The sequence below is a fragment of the Camelus ferus genome, chromosome 18 (assembly GCF_009834535.1).
Source record: "Camelus ferus isolate YT-003-E chromosome 18, BCGSAC_Cfer_1.0, whole genome shotgun sequence".
Classification (NCBI taxonomy): Eukaryota; Metazoa; Chordata; class Mammalia; order Artiodactyla; family Camelidae; genus Camelus; species Camelus ferus.
Window position 1 is genome coordinate 29839350 of NC_045713.1, and position 12298 is coordinate 29851647.

At 42.1% G+C, this 12298-nt stretch overlaps 2 protein-coding genes and 1 non-coding gene across 4 annotated transcripts in view; 1 reads left to right on the forward strand and 2 right to left on the reverse strand.

Moving 5' to 3' along the window:
- The window catches only part of AQP8 (aquaporin 8), a 41736-nt gene extending 35502 nt beyond the window's left edge, over positions 1 to 6234 (reverse strand). The window contains exon 1 of one of the 2 annotated variants that reach the window (XM_032460828.1): positions 5595 to 6234. In XM_032460828.1, coding sequence (XP_032316719.1) covers positions 5595 to 5651 — 57 coding nt within the window. In that variant the 5' untranslated portion in view covers positions 5652 to 6234. The remainder of the gene's footprint in view (positions 1 to 5594) is intronic. The other variant, XM_006186672.3, reaches the window with a different exon arrangement.
- Positions 2587 to 2661, forward strand: TRNAG-ACC. The gene has a single exon. It is a non-coding gene; the product is annotated as a tRNA-Gly (tRNA).
- Positions 6235 to 10524: 4290 nt separating the features above from the next.
- LCMT1 (leucine carboxyl methyltransferase 1) overlaps positions 10525 to 12298 on the reverse strand; it is a 46900-nt gene continuing 45126 nt past the window's right edge. Inside the window, exon 11 of the mRNA XM_006186670.3 lies at positions 10525 to 10746. Coding sequence (XP_006186732.2) covers positions 10724 to 10746 — 23 coding nt within the window. The 3' untranslated portion in view covers positions 10525 to 10723. The remainder of the gene's footprint in view (positions 10747 to 12298) is intronic.

Sequence of the window (12298 nt, forward strand, 5' to 3'; positions counted from 1 at the left end):
AACAAGACAAATGAAAACCTGGAGAAAAAAAATATTGCACACAAATGATGAAATGTCGCTACTCCTACTATGTAAAGAGCTCTTAGAAATCAATGTGAAAAAGAAATCACAGAGAAAAACGGGCAAAAGACACAAATGCAGAATTGTAAGTAACAAATTTACAATAATGTAAATGTGAAAACATAGTCACAGTAACTGAAGAAAAAGTGTAAGAACATCAGTGAGATGTCTTTTTTTTTCACTTATTAACAAATTAGAAGACTGATAATATCCAATGTTGATAAGGGTGTGGTGAAACAGGCTCTTTTGCACATACTTGATGGAAATACAAACACAAATTTTGACAATATGTACCACAGAGTAAAATACCATATACTCTCACCCACCAAGTCCTATTTCTAGGAATTTACCCTTTGGAGGTAAACAGGTAAGTGTGAAAAGATTTATATATAAGGACTGTGTATAAATGCCACATTATTTACAATAGCAAATTAACACAGAAGACAACATAAATATAACTATCTGGCCCTTTAAGAAAAAAGTTGCCAGCTTCTGTTCTGTCCCTGAAGATTTTCTCCTGTGTTTTTTACCTGAAAGTTTTATAGTTTTATAATTTAAATTTAAGTCTGTGATCCATTTTGGGTTAATTTTTATATAAGATGTGAGACTTTGGTTATTCCTTTTTTTTGGTCTGTGGATGTTCAATTACTTCAACATAATTTGTTGAAAAGGCTCTCTTCCCTCCACTGGATTGCTTTTGCACCTCTGTCAAAATTGTCATCATTTTCTGTATATTCTATATACTTTGTGTCCTTCTCAGAAAGTTCTTTTCTGTTTCAACAGTAAAAATTAACTATTCCACATTCTCTTATATTTTTTACATCTAAATTTTTGCCCTATCTGCAAGCTATTTTCTTGTAAGAAAGCAATAAGGACCTAGTTTTCTTTTATTTCCCCAAAAGACTAGCCCATTGTTCACTGTCATTTTTTTTCTTTTTCAGTTTTATTAGGTAGAATTATTACAGTTTGACTGCACATACACATTATATTGCATGTAAATACGTATATACATACAGTACACTGCACATTTTTTTAGTTTACATCTATGTATTGATCATTGTTTCTAAGAACATCTTATACAAAAATTAACTCAAAATGGATATATATATATATATATATAACTGAATCACTATGCTGTACACCAGAAACTAATATAACATTGTAAATCAAAAAATTAAAATTAAAAAAAAATTCACCCAAGAGAATACACAGATGCCAAATAAGCCCATGAAAAGATGGCGAACATTAGGCAGGAGGGAAATGCAAGTTCCAACCATGACAAGATATCCCTACATCCCTAACAGAATGGCTGAAATTTAAGAAAAACAAAAAAGTGACAACAGCAAATGCTGGCAAGGATGTGGAGAAACTGGATCATTCACACATGGCTGGTCAGAATGTTTAGTCCATTATCAAAATGGAAAAGCTTGATAGTTTTTTTTTTTTTAAAACTACACATGACACACAAAAAAAGTAGTATTAGATTACAACCCAAAGTATGAAATAAATATCCATGAATCCATACTGATATAAATAAACAGCTGAATAAATAAATAACCGAAGAAGAAACAAAACTCTTGTGTAGAAGAATGCCAAGTAATTTCTGTAGAAACTCTCCCCTCCAGGAGCTGGAGCAAAGCTCCTCAGTTCTTAGGTGTGGGCTCGGGAGGGTGACTTCCTTCCAAAGAGGACAGTTTGGAAACGAGGTTAAAAAAGAGTCACTTACAGTGGGGAAAGCAGGTCAACTTCAAGGTTAACATCAACAAGATCCATCATGCTGACAGTATGTACCCTTGACTTGATGTGAGGAAAATAAGTGACATGCGACTTGAATGAACTGCCAAAGAATTACACTGGGTGAGAAAAAGTCAATCCCCAAATGTTACATATGGTATGATTCTATCTATAAAACATTCTTGAAATGACAAAATTACAGAAATAGAGAAGATACAGTGGTTGTCAGGGTTGAAGGAGGAGGTGGGGGTGGGGAGGGAGGAGGTGTGGCTATAAAAGGGCACCAGGAGGGATCTTCATTCCTGGTGGGGAGGGACCTGCTCTGTATCTTGGCTGTCAACACTCTGGGTGTGACATCCTATGGCGTTTGTAAGATGTTATCACTGGGCGGGGAGTCTGTAAAGGGTACCCCAGATCATTCGCTATCTTTTCTTACAACTGCATGTGAATCTGCAATTACCTCAAAATAAAAAGCGTAGTTTTTAAAAAGTAAATATGATTTCATACAAAATACAAAACATCTATAGAGAAACACGCACATACACACAAAGAAAAGACAAAGAGTGAACTAGGAAAATATTTGCCACACATACGACAGACACAGGGCTAATTAATTTCCTGGTTGACAAAGTACTCATACATTAATAAGAAAAGGACAACTCAGTTTTTAATAAAGCAGATATTGATAAAGGAATGGCTAATGAGCATATGAAAAGTTGCTCAATCTCACTCATTATGGATTAACCTTAATCATGGTTACAGGAGCGCAAATCATAAAGGGTGTTCTTGTGGGGAGGTGTAATAGCTCAGTGGTGGAGCGCATGCTTACCATGCATGAGGTTCTGGGTTCAATCCCCAGCACCTCCATTAAAAGAAAGAAAAAAAAATCTTTTTTTAACCAACTGAGCATTTTATATATATTTTCTGGGATGTCAGACATGTGAAAATTGATGCTTTCAAACCCCACTGGTGGAAAATACAGCTTTATTGGAAGAAAATGTGAGCAGCATTTTTCAAAATGTAAAAATGCAAGATCCTCTGATCCAGCAACCTCCTTGCTAAAAATTTACTCTTCAAATAAACGCACAAAAACTTCCCATTACAGGTATTCAAAGACATCTGTTGCAGGATTGTACATTAAAAACAAAAAACAAGAAATTACTGAAATGGCCATCTAAACCAAGAAATACTACCCAGCTGATAAAAATGAGGTAAATCCATATGTACTCATATGGAAAAGCCACTAATTTTTTTTATTAAATGGAAATATAAATTTTTTTTTAGGGGAGGGGGTTATTTGTTTATTTAACAGAGGTACTGGGGATTAAACCCACGACCTCGTGCATGCTAAGCATGAGCTCTACCACTGAGCAATACCCTCCCCACGTAAGTGTTTTATTAAGTGAAAAAAGCTAGGTGATGCCAACTAAACATTGGCACTTGCCATCTGCCTCTACAAGGATTGGATCACGCTGGCACTTGCCGTCTACCTTTGCTTGGGTTAAATCATGAGCCGCTGTGCCCACTGACCTCCAACGCATCCTGAAAGGCGTTCAGGGTGGGGATCAGGAATGAGGCTCTGGGCTCTGGGAAAACCGGCTGAACGGGCCTTCAGATAGGTATTCCCAGGAGATTTTAGGAGTCCAAATTCTTGCATCTCCTCATATCTAGAAAAGCACTAAAATCATTAACGGTGACATCTGCTCCTTGTGACTAGCAGCAGCCTCTGCCTAAATGCGTCCTTGACTGAACATAACCCCCCTTCACTGAAATCACATGTGAGACTGAGCTCCCCCTGCCTCTTCGGATCAGGTTCTCAGAGCTGTCTGAGATGCTGTCTCCTGGGCTATCACCCTCATTTTGCCCCAGATAAAGCTTAACCCACAACTCTCACGTTGTGGGATTTTATTTCATCGACAGTAGAGTGTCTAGGGCATAAGCACTTTTGTGTAAATTTTTTAAAGGGTGTATTTGTGTATGTGTGTGTTATAGTTGCAAAAAATGTGATTTCCAGTATATCATAAACATTGTAGTCTTCCGTTAAAACCATCATGTCATTCTTCTAAAGTTTACAGTGGAATGCACGTACCACAATGGCTTTCATATCTACCCAACATCTAACTTAAAAGTATACAAGCAAGCTCATCTTAAGCAGTTGGAAATTTCCCATGGCTTCTGTTACTCCTTGAACTTGTATTTTCATTCCACTTAACCCCCCACACCAGATTCTTTAAAGCTCAAGATTTTTTTTAGTTAGTTACTCTAACATACCTCTCCCAAATTATATATATTATTACACATAGCATATATATTTTATGTGTCTGTAAGTATATCTAGAGACAGAAAGAGAGACACAGCAAGAGTCACAGAGAGAAGAATAAAAAGAAATTAGTAATTGTATAACTTCTCTGTGCCCACTGGCTCTAAATGTTAATTTTATTCCCTTCTGAATTATCATTACAATTATTATTAGTAATTGATCCGTATAATCCAATGATACTACAAACGTGGCTAACTAATTAGTAAACATAAAAATTAAATTTTATTGGAAATGCTTCTTTTAATGAGATGGATAGGGCTGGTTTTACTTATTTAGTCAATGAGTTCATAATCCCAAGGATGACTATCGCTTATTTCTGCAAAATAAGGTTTTAGCATGAATTCAGTTTCCATCTTTCATTTTTATAGATGTAGGCATGGAGAAACCTTTCACAAAACAGAAGGAGATGGTAAGAGATTTTCTATAGTAATGCTACATACTTCTTTGAACACCTTTTGAGTTAGACATCATAAAAAAAATTTTTTTTAAGTCTACTGCTTTCAAAAAGGAATTCAGCACTCCGACAATGCTACCATAACCCCCTTCAATTTTGTTGAAAGCAAAGAATCCTTCAAATCTACAAAAGGATTTAATATTCGGTCGTTATCACTTATCCACTTTCTCAATGCCCGCACCAGTATTTCTAAGTGTCCCCCCACCCCAGGTTTTCACTCCCAGAAGAAAACAGCAGTAAAGACCTGAGATGAGGGAGAATGATGTTCTTCCAAGAAGCGGGAAGAGGGCCACGGAGAAAAGGAACAGATTGCAAGGGGTGAGGATCTGGAAATGGAGTCGCTTAAACAGTGTTTCTCAATCTTTTTTTCTTTATTTCCTCTCTCTGGAGACTTTCAAGTCATTTTTTTTTTCTTATCATTGCTCCATTAAGTTTTAATACACAGATATACTCCATATGAGCTCTTTGGAAGGGCTACAAATCATCCTCTAAGAACCAAATTTGGCCCCATCAGGAGCAATATCACCTGCATTGGGAATGGAAGCCTTAAAAGCATCCTTGTGACCCCCTGGGACTTCTTCATCACTCCCCATCGCTCCAGCCTCTCCTCAACCATCCCACACTCTCTTACAGCCAGGAACTCTCTTCCTTCTCCCTCCCACCACCCCCACCCCAGGTCCCACTCACCTGGCACATCCTCAGGTCTCAGCTTCCACATCTCTCTCCCCCCAGCCCCTCCCATTGCACCCTCCTGGACTTGTCACCAAATCCTGAAATGACCATGCTTTTTATTGGGGACCACTGATGGCTGGTGCTCTGTGAGTGCACGTGCTGTGTCCACTGTTAAATCTCCACCCCTAGCACACAGCTTCACACAAAGTAAGCATTAATGAAGGAACCAATCAACCAATAATTTGCCTTCTTCCCCCTAAGCCAGCACCCTCACCTGTATCTGTTAGCTACTAAGGGGTAGCAAACTGTCCCCAAACATAATGGCATAAAACAAGAACCATGCATTTAACTCACGGTTCTGCAGGGCAGCTGAGCAGTTCTTCTGGTCTGGGCTGGCTTGGCTGATCTCATCTGGGCTCCCTTGTATATCCGTGGTCAGCTGGTGAGTTGCCTGCAGCCCGGGTCTACGGAGGGCTTCATCTGGATGGCTCATCTCAGCTCCACATGATCTGCTCATCCAACAGACCAACCCTGGGCTTACTCACATCGTGGTCACCACATGGTTCCCAAGAACAGCAAGAGAAGGTGAACCTCAATGCACAAGCACCTGTCAAGCTGCTCCCCTCTTGTTTTGTTATCGGCCCATTGGCCAAAGCAAATCGTGTGGCCGCTCCTGTCTAAAATTCTTTGTGGCCATTCTTTGCCATCTGCCACACTTCATCACCAGCACCAGGTGAAGGAGACCCTTCGTGACTCCTTTTCCAGTGGGGTTGCCTGGTTTCCTGTGATGTTCCTTTGAGCATGATTTCCCATTCCCTGCTTCGCACTCCTCAAGGACCACCTCCTCATCAATCCACTTCCTTAATGGGTCTCACTCATCCCCTTCTCTCTCCTGTGCCCTTGGGAAGCCATGATCCACCCTGAGGTCTCAGACCTCCCAGCACTCAAACTCATCCGTAAACAATGGGTGAGTAAAACCAGAATAATAGGTCTTAGCTGAGTTCTCAGAGCTCTCCCAGGTCATTTCATTACTCACTTAATCACTGAGTTTAGCAGGTTCTGTTTGCAGACAGTGTAAGGTGATTTCTCTGACACTGAGTTTAGTGAGATCTTGGATCTTGTTCCCTATCTGCCTTCCCCTCCAGGGGTTCAACACGTCTGGCCTTGAGAAGCGCCTCACTTAAACAGTACCTGCATGACTGCAAGAACTGTTACTTGGAGACTTTTTTTTCCCTCTTCTGCTGATCTTCAACTTGACAAACATTAACCAAGAGCCCAACGTGTGTTATGAACCATGTTCATAACCTACTGGGGTGTCCATCATTGGTGACAGTAGCTGATTCCCCCACCTCTGAATCCCAAGGATGTTTTCCTAGAGTAGCTATAAGCCGAACATGTGGATAAAAGTAGGACTGCATCATCTTTCACATGATGACGATCTTGAGTCACTTGGAGTCACTTGAGGTACTTGAGTCGCTTGAGCAATGTAATTATTTTATTTGTTCATTTGCTTCACTGACCCTCAGCACCTGCTACACAGAAGGTGCTTGATAAGGACTTCTGGAATGAATTAAAAGGATGACAAGTTCAGGCAAGGACCATAAAGGCAAAAAACCAGATGCCGAGTTACAACCACAGGGGAAGTTTACACAGGGGAACGGGGAGGGGATGTTTAATCTAAGCTTTAAGGGCTAAGGCTGCGTTAGGAAAGGAAACAGCAGGTGCAAAGGTCAAAAGAAGCAGAGTGCTACAATGTGATTTCTTTTATGTTACAAATCCTATTTATCTTATGTAAAGATTATAGGATTTAAGCTATGTTAAGCTATGCAAAGTAGTTCAAAATGGAGTCGCAGTGGCCAATGTAAACTTACATATTAATTGTTTTGAAACATCTGCTGTAGGACTGCCAGTGTCTTAGGGGGATAAACTAAAATGTTACTTCAGAGAAGAAATTTGATGGGCAACATACAACTGCAGAGCCAAGACGCCCTTCCCCAGGGTAACTGTTACTCCTTGGAAAGACACCACTGAGCCAAGTGACTTGAAGGCTCTTTGGTGGAGGACCTGACTCCATGCTGCTGGGAGCCATTCCAGATGGATGCTGCCGGAGGCCCTGTGGGAGCAGGTCACTTCCCACTCACACCTGCCAAGCCGCGGTGCTGAATCTGCTGAATGGGAGACAGCTGCTCGTGCTGAGATGCCTCCTTCTGGGATTTCTCCTTGGAGTGGTTCGTTATTCCTCCTCTACTTTGACTAACCTGTGTTGTGTGCAATAAATCAAGTGACTCGTGAATTGCGTATTGGCTGTTTCGTACATCTCCAACTCCGTGGTCCTCACCTGACCTTGCGACGGTTTGGTAGGTTGAAGAAAAGAAGGCAGGCAGAGCTAAGAGCGTCACGGGAGGGAGGAGAGTGGCAAAATGAGGTGGGAGAGGCGAGGAGGGGCCGGAACACGCAGGGTCTTGGCTTCTTGTTGGCCACAGGAGGGAGCTGATTTCACACCAAGAGGAAGAGGGCTATTAAGGAAGGTTTTTAAGGAGGGGTGTGGGATGCCCTATTTTATATTGGCAGCAGCTACCTCGGAATGAGGCTCTGCTTCTGGTACAAGCTTTCCTTTTCCTGTGAAGACTCAGCCCCTCCACCTGGATGGCTCTTACAAGCGTTTTGATCTGGACCAGTCAGTCAGTTTGACCTCCAGGTCTTTGCCAAAGGTACTGACCTCAAACTCACTGCCATGGAATCTTGTATAAACTGTCCAGCTTTCAGGAACAATATTCAGGCACATCAGTTCTGCAGGCCTTTCATTTTCCCCAGATCTTCTAAATTCTACTCCTCTAGGAACTCAAGCATCCGAGGACTGTATCATTAGACTGTGCTGATTTGGCCGCATGCAATTGCACTCGGGCAGGTTGCAGCAAGGGGACTTGGAGCAGCAGCTACAAGCGCAGACCCCAAGTATTCTCAGAGATCCCACCGAGGACACCCAGGGGAAGCCTCCTGGGTCTCTGTGCATGGAGGATTGTGCTTCTCTTGAGAATGAGGCTGGCTGATTTTATGGAAACTGAATCCTATTTCAATCCTTGTGAGGACTTCGCAGGAGTCAAATTTGTAGCCCACTTCTAAGACTTGTATGAGACAATAAAATACACACATCTGTGGGCCTTTTTAAAAAAAAAAACTCACGTTCCAGCTCCCCAAAGCATTTATTTTTGCTTTTCGTGTTGACTTAGTTTTACTGTCTATCTCAATTCCTTTTGTGGAACAAGGAGGGGTATAAAAAAGTAAAGCAGAATAAAAATATAGATTCTGCCCATAGCAGACATTCTATTTATGACCATCCATGTCTTCTCCTCCTCCCCCTCAAAAACAGTAAAAAACTCTAAGATGAAAATATAGTTGGACTCTGCTTTGAGCTTCATACATTTTGATATTATGCAAATATATTCTCTGTGCAGTAGCGCAAACACAATCAAAACAACTCCACATTGGGTGACCAATGATCTAAACACTTTCCAGTTTCTTTCTCTCTTGCCCATCTTGCATTATAAAAGCCAGAAAGCCACTCCCTTGCATGGTCCTTCTCAACTTCTGGGTTTCCAAACGTACCACCTCCGTCATTTCTGTGGTGTTGGTGCTGCACCGCCATTATTTTCTTAGTCATTGCCTTTCAGTGGAGCCACTTTTAAGATGAAATTGATAGATACTTTATGGGATATTTGATAACATAACCATCAACAGTAATGGTGAATCATGAGCCTCGAACAGAACATAATCCATAAAAATAAATACAAGGAAAATCAGAAATAGCATTGAAGCCAGAGTGGTTTTTTAAATTTTAGCCAGATGCTGCTGCTGCTGCAACTGGTGAAGTGCTATCACCCTCTGACCTTCACCTCTGACCAAAGCCAAAATCGAAACATTAGAACAATGCTAACATGGTACATGCATACGCACATAAAAAACAAACAAGTTCCAGAAAACCTCACCCTTACTGCTGGTAATGGGCTATGCTATGACATTTTCTCTTTTATATATTTTTTAAAACAATGGATTTGATCCATTAAGTGCACTCACCATCCATGAATGGCTTCGTCTCATGGTTTTAAAAACATTGGACTAGTGAACATTAGGGTTAAAGACACACCAGTACCAGCCTGAGATCTTCTCCTTGAACTTAAGATGTGAAAGATAACTGAAAAGGAAGCAACGTTCTCACTGAGTGACTCAATGGTATTTCACGCTGCATCAATGCGTCAACGCCTGTCAGTGGGCACCCCGTTGCGTAGTGGGACGCAGCCCACACTCTAGGGAACGCTGATCTAGAGATTCTGGGAGGTGGAGTGAGGGGCTGGAATCTCTCTAGGAGAGGAGAGGGCGGGGGGCTTCCTCACTGTCGTTCTGTGTATGCAGGTTCCAGTTCACAGCCCCAGTCAGATAACCAAAAATTTCATCAGGCGTGGGTAGGCCTTATGTTTTCAAATTGTGCAGTAGGTCCCCTGGAGCCCTTTGCATCTGTAGCATAACTGTATTAGTTTCCTCTTGCTGCTGTAACAATGATCACAAACTTAAGTGGCTGAAAACAACACACATTCATTCTCTTACTGTTCTGGCGATCATAATCACAAATCAATTTTGCTGGGCTAAAGTCAAAGTGTTGGCAGGGCTGGTTCCTTCTGGAGGACCTGAGAATGTTTTCCTGCCCGTTGTAGCATCTGGTGGCCTCCTGTGGTCCTCAACTTCTGCCCTTTCCTCCATCTTCAAAGGGCAACATTCTGGTCTCTGCTTCCAGCATCACACCTCCCTCTGATGCTGGTCCTCCTGCCTCCCCTTTGAAGGAAGGACCCTTGTGATTACACTGGGCCCACCTGGACACTCCCGGATAACCTCCCATCTCAAGATCCTTTACTTAATCACATTGCAAAGCCCCTTTTGCCACATAAGGCAACATGTCCACAGTTTGGGGGATCGGGAGGGGACATTTTAGAGGGCCAAGATCCAGCCTGCCACAAGGAACAAGGTGAAGGAGGACGGAAGCAGGCTAGGGCAGAAACGGGCGCCGAGACGAGCTCCAGCACCTGGTCAAGGTGCTGAATGCAAGGCCAGGTGCTGAAGACAAGAGCACACGGGGGTAAATCCTACGACGGATGCAACGGAGTGCGCTGTCTGACTCACAGGCAGTGAGCCAAGGTCAAGGCCGGATTCTGGATCTTTGGTTTTAGCTGACACAGAGGTGAACCACAGCCCACCCAGGGGAGCAAACAGTAAACGGCAGAGGCCCAACACATAGGCAATTGGCAACTGAAATTTATTTAACTGATGAGCCAACATGAACAGGAGCTGGGACGACAACCCCAGTAACTGAGGTCCCTCGGAGTGCGGGTGACACTGGTAGCTGGGGCCTGACCACCGATCAGGAAACTCGGAGGGTCAACTCTGGAGAGGTCAGTGGGTTCAGCTCTGGCTCAGCACAAGTCTTGAACAGATCAGTAAGTTATTTCCTTCAAACCTGAGGGGAGGAAACACACAGTCGCTGTCAGGAGACTCTCCCAGGTTGGGGCAGAGAGGATGGAGGTGGGAGAATCCGAGGCTGCCGGCCCCAGGCCCACAGGGACTGGCTCTGGGGCACAGGCCACAGGTCCGATCACCGAGGCTCTGGTCTCTTATGTAAGATGAGATTTCACAAGGAAACAAGAGGTTGGATGAGACTGTGTTTATGGGTAGTTTTACAGGGATTGGGAAACACTGTAACAGTTTATGGACTCTCCGCAGTAAACACCGAGAAAGTCTATTCTTTACATGTTGAACTTCGAGCGAATGCAGACAGACCTTCCCCAAATAACATACAAGTAACTGATTGTCACCAAGCAGCCAGGCAGAAAGAGGGCCGAAGAAGTCCCTTACATCAAAATGTTCAATATATTATTACTTTATAAAAACTAAAATTAACTCAATAGTATTACAAGCCACCTATATTTCTAAAAGTGTGGAAAATTAAGTATATTCAAACATAGCCTCATGACAGAATATAAAGCCATTAACATAGAGAGTTTTTAACAGCAAGGGGAAATGTGTATGTTATAATGTTTCGTTAAAAGATGAGGAATCAAGGTTACATAAATATAAAAATTCCATTCTGCTAAAAACAAACAAGAGCTAGAAAAAGAATGGAAGGAAAAAGTTACCAGGGCTTATCTCTGAGTGACGGGCATGTGGGTGATTTTTTTTTCTTTGTCATGTATTTTTTTTAGACGTTTCCAAAGTCTCTAATTACACTGAAAATTACATTGTTTTTAAAAATGGGGGATAATAGTAAGATAAAAATACACTAATATTGGATACAGTTCCCTGTGCTATATAGTAGGTCCTTGTGGTTTATCTATTTTATATACAGTAGTGTGCATCTGTTAATCCCAAACTCCTAATTTGTGTATAGTTGTATATAACTATATTCAATATTCTGTAATAACCTATAATGGAAAAGAATCTGAAAAAGAATATATATGTGTATGTATAATTGAACCACTTTGCTGTAGACCTGAAACTAACACAACATTGTCAATCAACTATACTTCAACATAAAAAGAAAACACACACTAATAAACGATTTTTAAATAAAAAACAATTCAAAAGGATTCTGTGGGCTGAACTGCCCAGCTGGGCAAATTTATAAACTAGCAGGAAGATAAGCCCAAGGCGGGTGGTTAACAACCTGGAATTTTCACACAGCAGACGTCCTGGCCTCTGCCAAGTTCTTTGTTTTGTATCCAATACCTGCCTAAAGCCCTATGTCAGACACATCTGTAGGAAGCCTGAGGGCACCTTTGACAAGAAAGACCAGAACTGGGAACTAAACTGGTCTCAGAGATGCCCAAGGGAGGGGTATCTGCCCGGGGGAAGGGAGGTCAACGTGGGCAGCGTAAAGGAGGAACTGGGTCAAGACCAAGGCAACAGGACACACTGAGACAGGCTCCGCGCTCTGCCCCCGGGGCTGGACTCAGCCAGGCCGGGGAAATCCACCTTAAAGAGAAGATGAGAGGGAGATATTCAACCCGCAGCTG